General features: G+C 40.3%; 1 protein-coding gene across 1 annotated transcript; it reads left to right on the top strand.

The window, feature by feature from the left end:
* The first annotated feature begins 65 nt into the window (after positions 1-65).
* Positions 66-13,012, top strand: LOC119737299 (heat shock 70 kDa protein 14-like). Its single transcript, XM_038211526.1, has 14 exons — positions 66-171; positions 2,404-2,484; positions 3,543-3,625; positions 4,262-4,416; positions 4,602-4,695; positions 5,816-5,920; positions 6,561-6,722; positions 7,500-7,655; positions 8,321-8,423; positions 8,746-8,874; positions 9,587-9,676; positions 10,928-11,101; positions 11,811-11,881; positions 12,900-13,012. The coding sequence occupies exons 1-14, from the start codon at positions 112-114 to the stop codon at positions 13,009-13,011; spliced, it is 1,575 nt and encodes a 524-aa protein (XP_038067454.1). The 5' UTR covers positions 66-111; the 3' UTR covers position 13,012.
* The last annotated feature ends 4,713 nt before the right edge of the window (positions 13,013-17,725 follow it).

Genomic DNA, 17,725 nt, shown 5'->3' with positions numbered 1-17,725 from the left:
CTAATACATTTGTCGTGTTATCATTGGTCAGTTACCTGTGACGTAGCCGGCATTTTGACATGTCCGTGGAAATTTGGGTCAGCGGTAGGCGGCGCTATATCATAAAGCAAGATGGCGGCCTCCATGGGAATTTATTTCGGAGGTTCCACCACGTGTTTGGCAATAAGTAAAGTAAGTTAAACAGATTCAGAGTCGATTCTTTGACGTATTGTCGTTTCATTCTAATTCTGTAGAAGTTATCAAGAAAACACAGCCGTGTTAAATACGTTTACATGGGTGTTTACTGTCCGTGCGGTGCGAAACCGTCTATCCATGCACGTTCGTATAGTATAGCCCCACTCGTCATGCGCGCTCTAGCCCCATAAATGTGGCCTATTTACTGGACTGCCTCCGTAAACATAGGCCACACATCCACATGTACAAAAATCGTGTCGACTTTGCCAAATTTTGATTTTCACATTTAGGCTTTGCCTTAGTTTGTTACAAACTTTGTAGGGTTTTTTTGCTTTAGAAGCATACTCACCCTCTTTATAGGCTAATCAGAAAGTGCTGCCTTTTTCAGATCTATATTTTTCGTGAAATTTCCAGATTCATTTTTACACGTTTGCGTATCAAAATTTCAACATGAAATTTCACAAAAATTAGACATGTGAAAAAGGCAGCACTTTCTGACTAGCCTATAAAGAGGGTGAGTATGCTTCTAAAGCAAAAAAAACCTACAAAGTTTGTAACAAACTAAGCCTAAATGTGAAAATCAAAATTTGGCAAAGTCGACACGATTTTTGTACATGTGGATGTGTGGCCTATGTTTACGGAGGCAGTCCAGTAAATAGGCCACATTTATGGGGCTACCTCTGGCCACACACAGTGGTACCGCGCACTACTGAGGACGAAGTTTTTAAAAAAATTACGGTCCATTTCTTACATATGGTTGTATTCTATGATGTCCTATCTATCACTTCTGGGATGCTTAGGTGTAATGATGTTCATTTTTCCGAGATATTCTTGAATCTTTCTGGAGCCCATATGCACTCGTGAAACGTCTGGCGATGGCAGCCATTTTGAATGTGACAAGAGATGACCTCAAGCTGTGACGTCGCGTTTATGCAAATTGCTTGTCAGTGAGGGCGCGAGTTGCAAATGCGACGGCTGTTTCCTGTGCCGTGGATCCTGAATAAAGATCAGTGCACGTGGCCCCCAGACGATAAATGCATGGTACAGGAAACAGTCGCCGCATTTGCAACTCGCGCCCTTGCTCGACAAGTAATTTGCATAAACGCGACGTCACAGCTTGAGGTCATCTCTTGTCACATTCAAAATGGCTGCCATCGCCAGACGTTTCACGAGTGCATATGGGCTTCAGAAAGATTCAAGAATATCTCGGAAAATTGAACATCATCACACCTAAGCATCTCAGAAGTGATAGATGGGACATCATAGAATACGACCATATGTAAGAAACTGCCCTGAATTTTTATGAAAACGCCCTCAGTAGTGCGCGGTACCACGGTGTGTGGCCAGAGGTTCAGCGCAGCATACCGACGGCCACACTAGTGGGGCTACATTCGTATTGATATCATTATCAAACTTAGGCCAGAAAAATGCGAGGGGCGCTGTTCATTAGCATTACTAAAATAAATATGTGACTCATTCTGTTTGAACAAAACGATTCTGGAATGCCATGCTTGCCGGAATGTTTTTTGCAAATTTTGCATTTGTATTCAAAATCAAATAAGACTGGTTTTTCATAAAAGTAAAATAAAAGTTTCATATCATAATCTGATAAATTTGCAATACAGTTTTTGGTTGATTGTGTAGTTACGCCAGGTTACGGGCCCCTCTTCAGCTCTTTCAAGTTTCATCATGTTCGTTTTGGTCTTTTAAGTTTAAGTGGCATGATAGCCTCTGCCATTTTCTCTGCAACCTGAAGCAGTCTTTTAGTTGTACTGACACTATATTTTGCAATTTTGAACAGTATCTTTTGGAAGAAAATACAGGTTTCTTGTGTATTTTTCATTTGAAGCCATGTGAATCAATGTGGTTTTTGACATTCTTGGTGCATCGTGGTAATGGTCTTTCTTGTGTGCGTGTTGGGTTCTCGTTTGCATCATCATTTTACCCCGAAATTTCCCTTAAAAAAAATTGAAAAACCTGCCCTCTGTCATTCAACAACATTCCTGTTGTTGGTTGTACTTTTAATACAATTAAGGGAGTATTTTTGTTCTCTATAGGATCGGGGCCCGTAACTACACAATCGCCTAGTTTTGTGTGCAACCAGCTATTCACACTTTACATCGCAGTAACCATACACGTACATGTACTAGGCCTAGACCTACTTCAGTGGCAACAAAGAATGTGTAAAGTTAAATATAAAAATGTGTGTAAATGTCTCCTGAATAACAGGATGGAAAGACTGATGTGGTAGCCAACGATGCTGGGGACAGAGTGACACCTGCCATAGTTGCATACAACGGAAATGACAAGGTACATGTAACTCTTACTATTTCATTCGGACTAGAGTTGTAGTTGTTGGGTGCCATTGCGATAGGTGCTGGTGGTTTTAATTAGGCGCTATCACCTAATTGTGCAGAAATCTTCAAGAGCCATGGATTTGAAAGAAAAGGTGATCGACCAATGGCAGCAGGATCAACCGATGACAGCATGATCGACCAATAGCACAGAGCGAACAACCGATCTGACCATAGGGTTATCAGGTTACACCTCTATGTTCCGACACCTCTATGTTCCGACTGCACATATTCCTATTCCTAACCCTAACCCTAACCGGGAGTAACACAATCTAGGTTGTCGGAACATAGGGGTGTCGGAACATAGAGCAGTCACCGACCATAGCACAGATCCACTGATAGCGTTCAACATAGTCAACTTAATTCACAATTCGAAATACAATCCTGTCACAAGTTCAATTCATGCACAAGTTCAATTTATGCATTAATGGTCCCAATTCACACAATAACAGATTGTGAATAATGGCAAAGAAATGCCTTTGTCTTCAAATGTTTGACATTTGACTTGAGACTGGGTGACTTGTGATTGACTCATGTCTCATGAGGACTTAACTATACACTGTTTGGGTTTTTTTGGGGGGGGGGTGTTTACTGAGAATGTGGCCAGTTTTATCTGTTTCTTGTTTCCACTTCATGCATTATAGGTTTAGAAGAGAGTTACATACATGTACATGTTTTGTATGTATTCTGTACGCTATCTTCAGCATAGGTACAGATTACATACCCATTTTAATGGGTATGCAAGGGCGGATCCAGGGGGGCAAAAGGGGGCCATGGTCCCCCCCCCCCCAAAAAAAAAACGAAACCAATTTTTTTTTTTTTTTAAGGCTGGCAATGAGTACACCACCATCTTTTCCTCAAAAAAACATTGGTTAAAGTGGTCAGGAATTGCCTCAGATCGCACCACAGAGCATCTAGAATCCAAAAAATTTATACTTCAAAAAATTCAATTTAAATTTTGTGATTTGTTTTGGTTTTAATTATTTATTCTGTCGTCTGTTTCTTTGTTCAAAGGATGTTGGTTTATCAGCCAAACAGGGTAAAATACGGAATGCAGTCAACACAATCAGCAATGTCAAGCACACCCTGGGAAGAAGGTGAATACAGAAGTTGACTGAAGTTAACTCCACTTAACAAGTTCCCATGAAACTTCTTAAAATTCAGAACTTTCAGTTTCGGCCCTGTAAACCATCATCACGTTTGTGTAATGATGATATGGCATCATGACTTGTATACAATTATAGGAATTTGTTTGAACACCAATTTCCAACCTTTATGAGTCCTCCAGAATAAACCACTGTGCTGGAACCCCATATAACACACTATTTGTACTTTCAGTGGGCACTTTCAGTGGGCATCGTGTAGAATGCAAAGTATGAGTGCTCTGCCCGTACATGTTCCTTCCTAAATCCTGGTAAAAAACATCCTCGTTGTGGAAAGATTTCCATATACGAAGTTCACTCAACACCCTGTGTACAAACCCTATGAGATTGGACTGAAAAATTCTAAGTGTTTTCTAAGATAATGCTTGTATTTTCTCACTGCTCAAATTGACTTTGATGACATGAAATTACTATCTGGGGGCTTGTTAGTCAATAGAGAGGAAAATTAGTGAACTTCGTATATGGAAATCTTTCCCTGGTTTATGGTGACAGATTTGAATTACGTCCATGTATCAGAAATATCATGACAGGTTCATTTTCATTTTGATCTGTCTGCTCCTGTCTCACTAGAATTGAAGACGCCGTCGTGAAACAGAAGATTCGAGATGGCCCAACCAAGATCATTGACAAGAATGGCTACCCTTTGTATCAGGTGGATTACAAAGACAAGCAGACATACGTTACGCCGAAGACTGTTGCCACACTCGTCTTCAAAAAGTTAAAAGGTAAGCCTTGGCCCGATGTCTTTGGAGCAGAGTTATAATCGAATTGATTGCAAGTCATTGTACAAGTCTGGTCACAAAACGCAGATGTAAGCGCTGCAAGTGTACAACTCTGAAAACATGCATGCTTTCTAAATTTGTCAAAATCAATTGATCATTGATTCTGTTGATTCTAATTTGATTTGCAGGGATTGCATCCCATCAAGGAGGAAGCGGAGACAATAAGAACGTCGTTCTGACAGCGCCATTACAGTACACTGAACAACAGCGCAGTGCATTACGGTAAGAACAAAATCTATTCAGCCAAGACCCACAAGTACACGATGGTTAGTGTGATTGATTACAGCTGCTTTGCACCGAAATGGTAGCATCGAGCTGCATACTCCCCAGGGAGCTGAGATGGTATTTGGAATAATTAATTGGCCCAATGATCAGGGGTAATAATAACGTAAAGCACTTTGATCTTAGTTAAAAGCACTATATATAAGTTTCCATATGTATTATTTTGAATATTATTCATATAGGCCTAAGTAATCATTCAGTCACCTGTTGTAATCATTGTGATTTCCCGACTTCTTTGCAAGGAGTTTATGAAGATCTTTTGCCCGAGCTTTTATTAAGAAGGCAGCCTTCAACTGTTTAACCCCAAAAATGCAACAAAATAATTGACCCAATTATCAGTTAATCAAATAACCAAATAATCATAAGAGCCTTATTCAGAATGTATGCATTGTCTGAACCCTCCTACAATACAAACAGTTGTGAAACAATTGAAATTTAAGTAAAATGGTGTCATTTTGATACTTATTACAATACCATGTCTGCTTAGTGTACAGTGTGGCCTACTGGCTAGGGTTCGTGACTCATGATCAGAAAGTCAGCAGTTTGAATCCTCTGCTGGTCATATGTTGCGTCCTTGGGCAAGCCACTTTACCTCAACTTGCCTCTCGTCACCCAGGGGTATAAATGGGTACCGGCATTAGCTGAGGAGTAACCTGTGATGGACTGGCATCCAAACCCGGGGGAATGGAGTACCGAAGTGTGACGTCATTTAGAACCAGAAAGTGTAGTGCAAACGAATGGAGTACGCGTGCGTGTTGGTTCACAGGCTGAATCACGCCCTAATGTCTTTTACACACACATTGTGCGCGTGATGTATTCACTTCGGTATTCTATAGAAATACATGTTTTCTCATCCGTTTCGAGCCATGAAAACAAGAGATAATCGCCGGCCTGATGGGCCATATTGGCTCATGATAGGCCTCACTTACTTTACTTAGTGTAACAAAAAACCCATCCGAGATTTAACCCTGACAGGGCTAGGGTTATTCAAAGTATGATGTCACCTCCCTTCACTCAAGTTGTCGTCTCATTGTTAACTTGCTTCCTGTTGTCCTTGCAGAGAGGCAGCCATTGAGGCAGGGTTCAACATTCTTAGAATCATCAGTGAGCCGAGTGCAGCTGCCCTTGCTTACGGCGTGTGTGACACAAAGACTGCAGAGAAAAGGTACCCTTCTTGAAATGGCTGGTGAACTTTTTTTCAGAAGTCAGACTCTTAGAGTCTGATAGAAAGACATTCTCAGTATGGAAAGAAATGCATCAAATTTTCAGACCATTTTTAAATCTTCAGGATAATCTCATACTTACATGTATATTGATCTCCTTATTTTGTGAAACAGTTTCGTTGATCAAACTTGTCCAGAACAGTACATTATTGTTGACATTGAAAATGTTTACGAAAATGATGTAAATTCTATAATGTTTTCTGAAAACAGAATTCCATTTCAGAATGTGAAATTTTCTCAATTTTGTTACGTTTTATTCTTGTTATATTTCTGGTAATGAAACCAAGAGTTCCTCAAAAGTGCCCAAGTCACTGTAGCCTGAAGAACCTGTAGAGAGAAGATAATTAAGAAATAACATTTTTATAGGTGGGAGTAAATACCCAGTTGAATTTTTCCCACGGAATCAGGTAGAGACTGAAAACCCAATCAACATGTGGACCAGGGCAGGAATCAGACCCGGTCCCTGAAGGTGGAAGGCGAGGAAAGATACCACTGCACAACCTGACTCCCCCTACGGTGAGGTGGAAAATCAGTGGCCCAGTCACAAATATTTACGACTTTTTTTGCTCCGTGTTCCTGCAGCAATGTGCTTGTCTATCGATTGGGCGGCACCAGCCTGAGCGTGACTGTCCTGCAGGTCAGTAACGGCATGCTGCGTGTGATGGCATCTGAGACAGATCTCAGCTTGGGAGGGGACACCTTCACGTCACTGCTCGCCCAGAGCTGCGCCTCAGATTTCAATAGGTTCGTGTCTTTGTTTTTCTGTCACATTATTCAGGGCTTGCATGCTAAAGGGGAATCTACGGAATATCCCCTTGCACGGCAAGGGTCTGCGATATGTGAGCAGATTTGCAATTAATTATGCAAAACAAGACTGCGTCTTGACCTCAAGATTCTGACCATTCAGCGGGCGCCTTCTGTTGGGTTTTCAGTAACCCGTTGTTGTATTACAAAAACATGGCAGCCACATTGACCAATCAACAGCTTAGTCCACATTTCTGATTGAAATGCTGGCGCGAGGGGTTGCATAACATTTGCATTGCTCACACGTATCACACATTGGTTACGGAGAGGGCTCTGTTAGACAACAGGTGAAGCTCAGACTATGCTAAGGGTGGCTATACACTCCAAATCAACCAGACTAACTCCCTAGAAAGTTAGTGGTGGGAGCGTACTGCTCGACACCCTGGGAATAAGTTTGGAATCTGACGTCAATGAGAAACCCGTCCATTAAATTAATTATCAGGAGTCTTATTAAATGCTTGTTAACCTTTTTCCAGCCACAAACAACAGTACATCTTTACACAAAACTCTATTGTTGCTTTCTTGCCTAGACTTTGTAACCCTTTTCTCATAATTCTGTTAGTCTTTTCAGTAAACGGTGAAAGACAAATTTTGTTACGTTGATTTTCATTGCACCATCCCACTTGTTTTCAGGTGCTAGAAATTTAACCCTATATTGCACCCTTTAAACAGTTTTCTGAGACTTTTTTTTTTTAATTTCTCCGGTATCCAAAACAGGACATGGAAATGCAACCTATCAGAGAGTAGCCGAGCGATGAACAAGCTGCAGAGTGCATGTGAGGAAAGCAAACACGTCTTGTCTACGTTACCATCAGCCAAATGCTCCATTGATTCCCTGTATGAGGGCATTGACTACCACACTAACATATCAAGGTAGGATAACCACTTATAATATTGAACTCTGCCCTTTGCAGTTGTATTTTATTAGAACTGTATACTCAGGGCTGTCTAAAGACGTGCAAGAAAAACTTCATCGGGTGGGACTCGAACCCATGAGCGCCCGCTTGCTAGTGCAGACATCTTACCACTTGACCACCAAGCTTGCCTGGGTCGGCTGGCTGGCAGGTTCGAATCTGACATAGCAGCAGCTACCACTACCTATTTCTAATGTATTACACTAGATAACCTTGTGCAGAATAAAGTAGGAAAGATCAGCCCATCACCTTTTGTCATGTTTGTAGAAGAAAAAGCAGGAATGTATCTCTTTTGTATGAAAGTGATGAACGTATTCAGAAAATAATTCAACTTGTCTCAAGCAGATATTTTTTCCTATATTAAAACTTTTAATATACATGTGTGTTATTTGTTACAAGCCTGCGATTGAGTTTTCAATAGATAAATATTAGTAAATAGTTCATTAAGTAAACGGTGGACAGTAGACAATGTGTACCACATTTTAACTACAAAAAGCAGGACATGATATAAGGATGTCCCAGGTATAGGTAAGAAAGTTGAATACCCTGACATTGTACAAGGTTGTAAGAAATCTTTCAGAATATTGAAATGTGTAAGAAAAAAAAAAACGTTTTTCTTTTCAGAGTAAAGTTTGAGTCACTCATCAGCAACAAAGCCCAACAGAGCATAGAGCTCCTCAAGAGAGTCATCTCGGCAGCGCATATGGCACCAGAACATATAAACAAGGTATTGACAAACTTTAGGCAAATGCTCCTGGTAACATTTCCTGCATTCTCAAACGAGTACCGGTAGTTCTTTAGTCACAAAATTGACTTTATGGGTTGTTTTCTGCCACTCTGCTTTGTTTACTGCTAATTTCATTGCTCTGTTTGCTAGGCAATTCTGCACTGATGATCACCATTCTGTGTTGTCAAAGAAAATGTGTGCTAACCTTACATCACAGAATCCTTATTTACGGGATGTTTGATTAGTCACTGAAGAATAAATAATACCATAGAGTGTTTTGGGTGCTAAAGTGAGTTAAGGGTTGAATAAATTGTTTTGGCAGGTTTTGTTAGTTGGTGGTTCAACGCGCATCCCCAAGCTTCAGCAGATGATCCGAGATGTCCTGCCCAAGGCCCAGATGCTGGACTCCATCAGTCCTGATGAAGTCATTGCACTAGGAGCTGCTAAAGAGGTGGGCCAATGCATTCCGTTCAAGATCAGTAGATTGCGCTTCTCTTGATTTCATACACAACTACCCCCTCAATGGCTACATAGTTACAGTGTTGTAGGGCTTGAGGCGAGGACTCGGACTCGAGTCCGTCTCGAGTCACAATTTCTGTGACTCAGACGTGACTCGCATCTCATTTGCAAAAAACTCTGACTTGGACCCAGAATCGACTATCATGACTCAAGACTTTGATGCGAACGATTCATGACTCACGAGTCATACATTTCTTTTTACAAAATAGCACCTAAAAACATTGTTCAATGTATATTTTCCGAAAGTAATGTTAGAGCAAAGCTGAAGAACGTTAAGCACATGAATTGTACTGTTCAAGCGGTATTGCAAATAATTGTGTTTTTGCACCCCTCCCTATTTTCTGGGACAGTGTATCACTTACATATCACTTACATGTGTCAGTGCCCATGGACTCGTGACTTGTGACTTGGAGTCTCAGACTCGACCCACATGACTTGAGACTTGGACTTAGACTTGACCGAAGTGTACTCAGACTCGTACTTGAACCCTGTGACAGAAATTTCCTCCACATCTGTTGCCTGATTATTATCGAGATGACTACTTAGTTGGATTAGTAGAGAAACAAAACTGCTTTTAAACAGCTGTTCCATGATTAGAAATAAAAGGTGAATCAGTGTATTTGAATGTGTTTTGTATCCTACAGGCAGCTCTGCTAAGTAGTCGAGATGACAGTATACAACTGACTGAAGCAGACATCAATGCGAGCTGTTGCACTAAGGCCATAGCCCTCAAGGTAAACGCTGCTGAATTGAGAAACAGCAGTCCTGTCCTTACCGTAGGTTAAAGCCAGAGTCCATCATTTGCAGCTATCCAAAAAGTGACTGGCGTCATTATTGTTGAAAAACATACTTGGTTGAAAGATAGTAAGGGGACTAAACTCTCTGTGAAATTATTCTTTCTGGCAAACTGTCATTTTGAAGAAATCAACAAAAGAAGGCCTAAGAAGCACCGTAGAAAATTCAAATTAGTAGTTCATTTTTTTATTCGGCCAAGCGCGCGCAAGCATTGGCACGACGCACACGCGCGCGCGGTTGCCATAATTCATCGGATCAGTGAGAACGTGTCTCGGACGCTGGATTCATGCCCAATTCAAAACATGATTCAGCAACTTTTGATTTGAAATCGAGATCCTAGAATGATGTTTTTCTTTAAAAAAATGCAGCTGAAGCTAAGCTGAAACTTCATCAGATTGGTTGTTCAGCACCCTTCTTTAGATATTGAGCACTTTTGTTGCTTCAAACGAACAAAATGCACAAATTACAAATAATTGACTATACCTTTAAGGGGAAAGGTGCTGATCAGCTTGACAGATTCTTTACCAGGGAGGTAGCCAAACATATTTGAAGGGGTTGTGACAACAATTTTGCCAACAGACCCTCCAAACTGGAAGGTAGCCGAGATATTTTCCCAAGTCACCTAGCTGCTGCAAAATTGGAAGGTGGGGGGCGGGGGGTTGCTATTATGAATATTGGAGGCGCTGTGGAAAGTCGACGATCATGTACACTATCGGACAATAGGATGCATTTTTTGTTGCGGCATTATGCCGACTGACACAGGATTTTGCCGACAGGACAATGATTCAGCCGATAAAAACGATAAATGCAGTGTTGTGACACCCCCACACCCCCCTCTTGCAATGCCCATGATGTTTACCAAGACAGAATGAAAAACCTGAATCTGAGAAAATATTGTTACTTTTCTTAACCACGTACTTTTCAACTTTCTGAAAAAGTAGCTTTTCAAAACACTTTGTTCCTCCTGATAAATTAAAAGTACATGCAGCCCTTACCTAGAATAAGCAGGATATATAAGATTTTAAGTTACCATGTATTTTTGTGGCGTGGCCGGGCCATTGGATGGAAGAACAATTCAATGACATGTGATCAATGGCCCACCAATCAGATTTCAGGGATTTATTCAGGCATTGTATAAAGTACAGTGTAGTACGGGTGCTAATGAGTAACTCCTACTCCTCACTCAACAGGTCTTAGATCCGTCCGAAGAGGCCAACCTAGAAATTGTCATTCCCCAGTATTCGTACTTGCCAATACGTCGGCAGTACGACTTCAACGTCGGCAAAGACCAGACGTCGGTCTGTATTCAGATCTACGAGACACATGACGGCGCTTCCATTGAAGAGTCAACTCTACTGGCACAGGTAAGTGAACGCAAACTGAAATAACATTCAGGTTTTTTAAAGGAACCTTCCTTAACCTTCCTAGTGGGAAGTCAATATTCAGAGCAATATTTAAAAACCTGCAGGTAAGTTTCAGGTGAAGGGATATGAAGTAATTAGCCATCCTCAGGTCGACCTGCGATTCGCTTGTGTCGCGGCGAAACCGTCAGCATCAAGCACAGACGTCATTTTTCAGGTCACCAAATTGTGTGATTATTGTGGAACAAGCAGCATCTTGACACAGAATAACTGCAACCATGCTCATGTCACCCATGACGCGATGATGATTCCACGGCATAGACATGATCATGTGACTTCTTCAAAATGCGGTGCGCGTGTTAATAACAAGCAAACGATCTTTCACGGTTGATCTGTTCATTCGACTCTTTAATAAGATGATCTGGATCCGGATGCACGCGCATGATGTTGTCACTTCGCACAAGTCAACTGCTATTGATTCCCGCCTGTCCGGAACATGTTCCATGGCAGCACAGAAGTTGAAATTTGTCTACTTTTGCGACTGGACATTTTGAGCGCCGACTGATGCTGATCATCAAAATCATCACAGTTTGCACTCAGGTCGTACAAAATTGGCAACTGATAAAACATGTATATTTCTGACGGTCGTAACTCAGGCGCAGCTTCTTCTTTTTTCAAGATTATTTTTTAACCATTATTTTTCCCCGTCCAGATTGTAATTGATGGACTAGAGACAGAGTCAGAGGAAGAATTCCATGTGACATCAGTCTTCCATTACAGACGGTAAGGCCAACTTTTTGTTCATTTAAAATCCCATTTTCCCCTAAACGTTGATCGCTAGGATGATGCAATTTGTTATACTGGATTAGCCGTTCATCTTCTTGATGTTGTAAGCACTGTAAGTCCAGCTATAAGTCTAATTACCGTCCTATATGTTTGATCCCTGGATAGTGTGCAGTTTTTATACAGATTTTAATTAAAACATATTAGGAATGCATGAAAGGGTTTGGTGTTTTTACGTTTAATTATTATCCGATTCAAAATTTCATTGCAACCTAGAAACGGTCCTCAAAAACCCAACGCTAACAAGTTTTGTTTTGGCCTTGCAGCGTGCAGTGGGCTGAATCTGTCATAACTTTCAGTGTCAACACACTTGCATTCAGCAGCTATCTTTTTTCTTTTTCTTTTTTATCCATATGCATATCCCTGTGGAACAAAATTACACACCTCATAGATGGCTGCAAATGCAAAGGATCTATAGATACATTAAAAACGTTCATTTCATTGTAATTTGTGACCGGCTCCACAAAAAAGGGTATTATGTCGCGCTGAGCATTATTGTGTAATGGCCCGCTCAACATTGAGAGGGTGAAATGTTGATTTTCATGAACAAAGTGGACAAAAACAACCATTTTGTGTGCATCGTTCTGTTGTACTACAACAGAGCCAGCTATTTCAAAGCCTGTTTTCTCAGTTGTGTAATTTGAACTCCAAGGAAGTAATTAATATGCAAATACGTCATATCTCCAGAACGGGAGGGGCTATAGAGCTTTATTATATTACGAATGAAAGCTTACGTTTTGGGCTTTCCAACCATGTATATGACTCCATTTCACTTTTTTACAACATAATACCCTTTTTTGTGGAGCCGGTCACATTTTAAGTATATTCGTTTGTCTCTTGAATTAGAATTAGAAATGTTAAGTACAATACACAGATGCCAATTGTAATGTCTAAGGAACAAAAAACTGTTACGAAACCTTTCAGTTACAGTATTTTTTTCTCTCTTAAATGTCCACAGAGATGGCTCACTACATATCACCTGCTGTGAAGACGTAACAGGGAAAACAAAAGATGTCTTGATTGCAAGTAGCCAATCGGATGCTGTCTTAGATGACCAGAAGGATGCATGAACCAATCACACCACTTCTCTCATACCCGGTGCTTTATTCAAACTGTGTGATGTCAATATGTTAATCTTGAAAAAGTACATGTGTGAAACCTTTTTTTTTTCGTATTCTGTAAGATCTAAGTTAACTTTTGAAATTGCAACACTTCTGTCATATTTGTTAACAGATTTCTATTGTGAGGGAGGAACACACACAGGCCAGTTAACTGGTTCCCAATTTAACGTTGTAGTGGTCTATTTAAAAATGGGTACCAGTTCCCCGGTACAGAACTTTTTTTGTTGAGCGCCATTTTGTATGCCAGTTTTAAACGGTTGATCAAGACTGACTGGCTGGTCTTAAACACTTTTCCAGTGTCACATGAAAATTGAACTCCTAGAAATCCGGTGCCTTTTACTGATTCATTGGTTGAACGTTCTCAATCATAACGTAGGCCTGAGCAATACAACAGTATTTCATAGTCCAAAATTCTCACTACACCGGCACAGCTGCGTTCTGCGCCACATCGCGCAGTTCATGCGACGTGCGTGCCAATCTCCATATAAGGTAAGGAGTTGTGGAGGACATACCATAATATAGAAAGAGGGGTGTTTCGAAAAACATGAAGTACAGTCGTTGAACAAGTCGTTTGAAAATTTATATTTTGACTTGTTTTGACCTTTGGACTGAACATTTTGATTATTTGAGCAAAAAGGTTTTTATGAACGGGAATAAATATGTGCTTGGCCGGTATTAAACGAAGTTTTTAAAACTGGCCAAGCACACATTTATTCTCTTATTAACAACCACAGTGTTTAGGAAGCATGTTTATGGAGTCTTTGGTAGCGTTTGTTGGTTATTTTGTATTTTCAACAATTCAGTGGTATTTCGGAAACATTAATGATATGTTTTATTTTTGCAATGAAGGGTCTACAGAGTTGCATTCTCATGCTTAAAAAGACTTTTCATTTCTTGCGCACAAGTCCATACCTCATACAGATTTTTTTTGTATGCACTCAAAATAACATTAAGCACATTGATCAGGGGTACAAATGTAGTTATATTTTGTGTAGGGCTCTGTTATTAGAAGTAAATATGTTTTGTTGTAGTCTTTGTGTCATCCAGACAGTATTGTGTACCTGATGCATGTCCTCCATTAGGAGCTTTGGGTACCAATCTAATGTACAGTCAACTGTCATAAATACAAACTCTTGAGCCGGACCTAGCCAAAGTGTTTGTTATATCAGGATTTTGTATTAAGAGGAATGTCGATCCCATTCATTGTTCACATGTTTATAAAGCACAGTTGGGACCAAAGGCTTAAGGCCAAAAAAAAAGTCTCCGGTTTCTGGTATGGAGCTTGCCCAAAAAGTGGTGCGGCGACGCGGCTTTTTTTTTTTTTTACCTGATTTTTTTGCTTCAAATGTCGGCTGATGACTGCAAATGGTGCCCGACTAAACTTAGTGCAAATATATGGGAGTCCAGAGAGGCCACATAAAGCTTATTCTCGACCATAACCCAATCCTAAAACACGTTAAAATTGTGCAGCAGCAGGATTCCAGTCAAACCAGTGAGTTTGGCGGTTTTGAGACATCATCTTTCATTGAAAAAAAAACTTTTTCATTTTGCCGACGAGCATGGCTACGGCAACGCGCGCGCATACCAGAAACCGGAGACTTTTTTGGGGGCCTAATGCTTGTTATAACCAGAATCTGAATTAACCCCAACTCCCTAGCATGATTTACTAGGAACCATACCCATCCTGGCAAAATCCAACACCATATAATGGGAAACTGCACACACATATTTCTGACTATGAATCTGGAGGTGTGCCAACCCAATGTAAAAGACTGTCAGTTTAGGGGTACTGTACCCATCCTGACAGATTCCAACAAAACATGCTGTTGGGGTTTGATGGGTTGAGTTCTGTTTGGGTTAATTAAGGAGAGTCGACTGTACAATGTACTTACTATTGCACTTAAAAGGGTCACATCTTACAACTGACAAACAGTGTAAAGCCTAGTTTCAATATCGACGTTAAAGGGAATATACATCATTTGCTTTTGCTGTAATTTTCAGAAATGGATGGAATTGGGGGGTTGGAAATATATATCAAATATAGTTACACTGACTTTTTTGAGGTTTTGGGTTCAAAAATGCTATAAAAACCAAGAAAAACAATCATTTTCCTGTAGTCTGGTTCCCTGACTCCATTTAAGAAGAAACAGAGCAGTTTACATACATTGGGGAATTGTAAGGTCAGGGAACCAGTCTAGCTGGCTTGTACCCGTTCATAGGTGTGTAATCGATTGCAAACAAGTGCGATGGTCAATTGGGGGCAGTATTTGAAAAAAAAACAGTTTTTTATAACGCTGATCGGCCGATCAGCGTTGGAAATTGATACAAAAATACCACTTTTCTTGAAAATGACAGTATACCAGGTGCCATGATTTTACAGGATGCTTTACACTGTCATTCACTAACAGTCCAGCAAGGTATTTCAAAATGATTTGGTAGTTTTATTTTTTGATGTTTGCAAATGTTGTATTTTCCTTTAAGCTAATGCAGACTGTACATGTGCAGACACTGCGCGGAACCGTCGTGCCGTTCGTCTGCGAGATAGGTTGCATCTGTCTGGGTTGTCGTGACATTTTGCGGACGAAATGTTTCCATAATGCATGTAATGTCTGCTTGTAGTTTTGGGTCTTGTTTGCGTTGCTCTCTGCGTCTCTTACCTCGATATGGAAACTAGGCTTTACATTTTGATGTGGTTGTTTTATTTTGGGGCCGAGTGACATGAGGCTTAAATGTTGGAGGGAAAGAGAGCATTATGCTGTGTCACTTTTTTTTTTACCATTGTGTAACCATAAGAACAATTCAGCTGTCTCAAAGAGAAAGTATTTGTAACTGTGAAATGTCAAGGTTTTTTTGACAATACTGTTGGATGGAAGGACAGTGGTGTCAACACATTGCTTTCAAGTAAGAGAGAGTTGGTATTGTAAAAAGGAAATGGTTTGGCGGAAAAAATTAAAAGAACAGGGAAAACCTGAAAATCTTCCTGGAATTCGGCTGTGCATGAACTGTTTATTTTGTCATTGGCTGCTCATTCTCGGGACTAATAGTGACGATGTCAAAAAAAGTCATAACCAAAAAGTAATCCCACGTTTCGTATCAAAATAAATGAATTTGATAACAACATTAGTCATCAAATCAAATTACAAGCAATTTAAGGTCACAATTTTAACACAATACTTTGAACTATTTCTTTTGAATGATGATGACGTCATCAGACCGAAAACTATTGTTGGGAGTTTGGAAATGATCCTTTTTTTTTTTGTCATGCAAATCCACCATTGTGTTACTATTTGGGCTCATTGTTGCCAAAAAAGGTTCGACGTCATCAAAACGGACGTCTGGTGTCATTGATACGTACGCATTTACGTTCGTGTTATTTTTATATTTTCAGAAGTTCTTTTCACTTTATCTAGCATAACCAGTGTACACAACATCATTATTCATTGACATCAAACCGGAAGTAACGTGCAAATAATGTGTTTTGAAATCTATCGATCCTGAAGGATGCATTTCTTCAAAGTCATAAATGCATGGTTAAACCGAAAAAAAATGTTTGAACTTCACACTGCAAGATCGTCTTCCGCTTTAGCGCCCTGCATCGTGCGTTGCCGGCCAGTGGGACAACATCCCAGAACCCTCGGATTTTCTGAAGGCTGTGAGAAGGAGCAAATGCTGCGGTCGGAGCAATCCTGTGTGAAACGTGGTGAACATAGAAGTCTGAGTCTGTACAGAAATGTCTCAGATACGGCACACTTTTAAGAAGTTCCTTAGTGTGTATGAGCGCCATTAAAGGATTGCTCGAACAGCCAATCAACCTTAGCAGACAGATTTCATATAAAACGCCTATAGATGTAATGCATGTAGTATTAGACAGTAATACACTACAAGCATAATTAAAGTACAGTAACAGAGCGAACCGTTGGGCAGATAATACTTCTTTACATGCATGTATTGGGTTTTTGCTTCTTTTTTTGACGGGGGGGGGGCGGTTGCTATAACTGCCAAGTAACCTACGTTTTTAAATTCTCGAATCACTATTAACATCTCTTGTGAAAATAATTTGATTACTGGGTCGATTTGTGGCGTTCTCGAGAAAGCTATTTACGGTAAACTTGTTATAAGAGAATATAGCATCCTGAAAACATTCATTTTTTTGTTCAGTCTCAAGTATTTTCCCATCAAATGATTTCACTTCAATTGTTGAATGGCACACCGGGCATCGTCCAGAAGCAAATAGTCGACAGTTTGAACTAATTGAAATTGTCAAAAGCAAGTTGTATGTATTGCACACAAAAATTACATATGTCGACAATATACTTGTAACAAATTACAGAATTTAATAAATCATTGGTGTAATCACGGGACACAAACGCGCGGGTTCTGCACGCACGGGTATGGCGGGTGCATAGGGTTAACGTATTCGTATACGTACGTGTGCCGTTTTCAGTTCCTCCTGCTGATTTAAAAAAAACCTACAGCCTACAGTTAGCTCACCAATGGTAGGCAAACTATATCATGACCTAACAACAGCTGTTACTGGTATTGGAAATGCTGTAAAAAAAAAATCTAACTAAATCCTGTCTCTGGGAGATACAGAGACAGTGGGTAAACGGCATCATCCTCCCCAAGAATTAAAAAAACAAAAGGCGGGCGGGTTTAGCTGCTG

This window comes from Patiria miniata, unplaced genomic scaffold (assembly GCF_015706575.1).
Source record: "Patiria miniata isolate m_02_andy unplaced genomic scaffold, ASM1570657v1 HiC_scaffold_3, whole genome shotgun sequence".
Classification (NCBI taxonomy): Eukaryota; Metazoa; Echinodermata; class Asteroidea; order Valvatida; family Asterinidae; genus Patiria; species Patiria miniata.
This window is presented reverse-complemented; position numbering and strand designations above follow the sequence as displayed.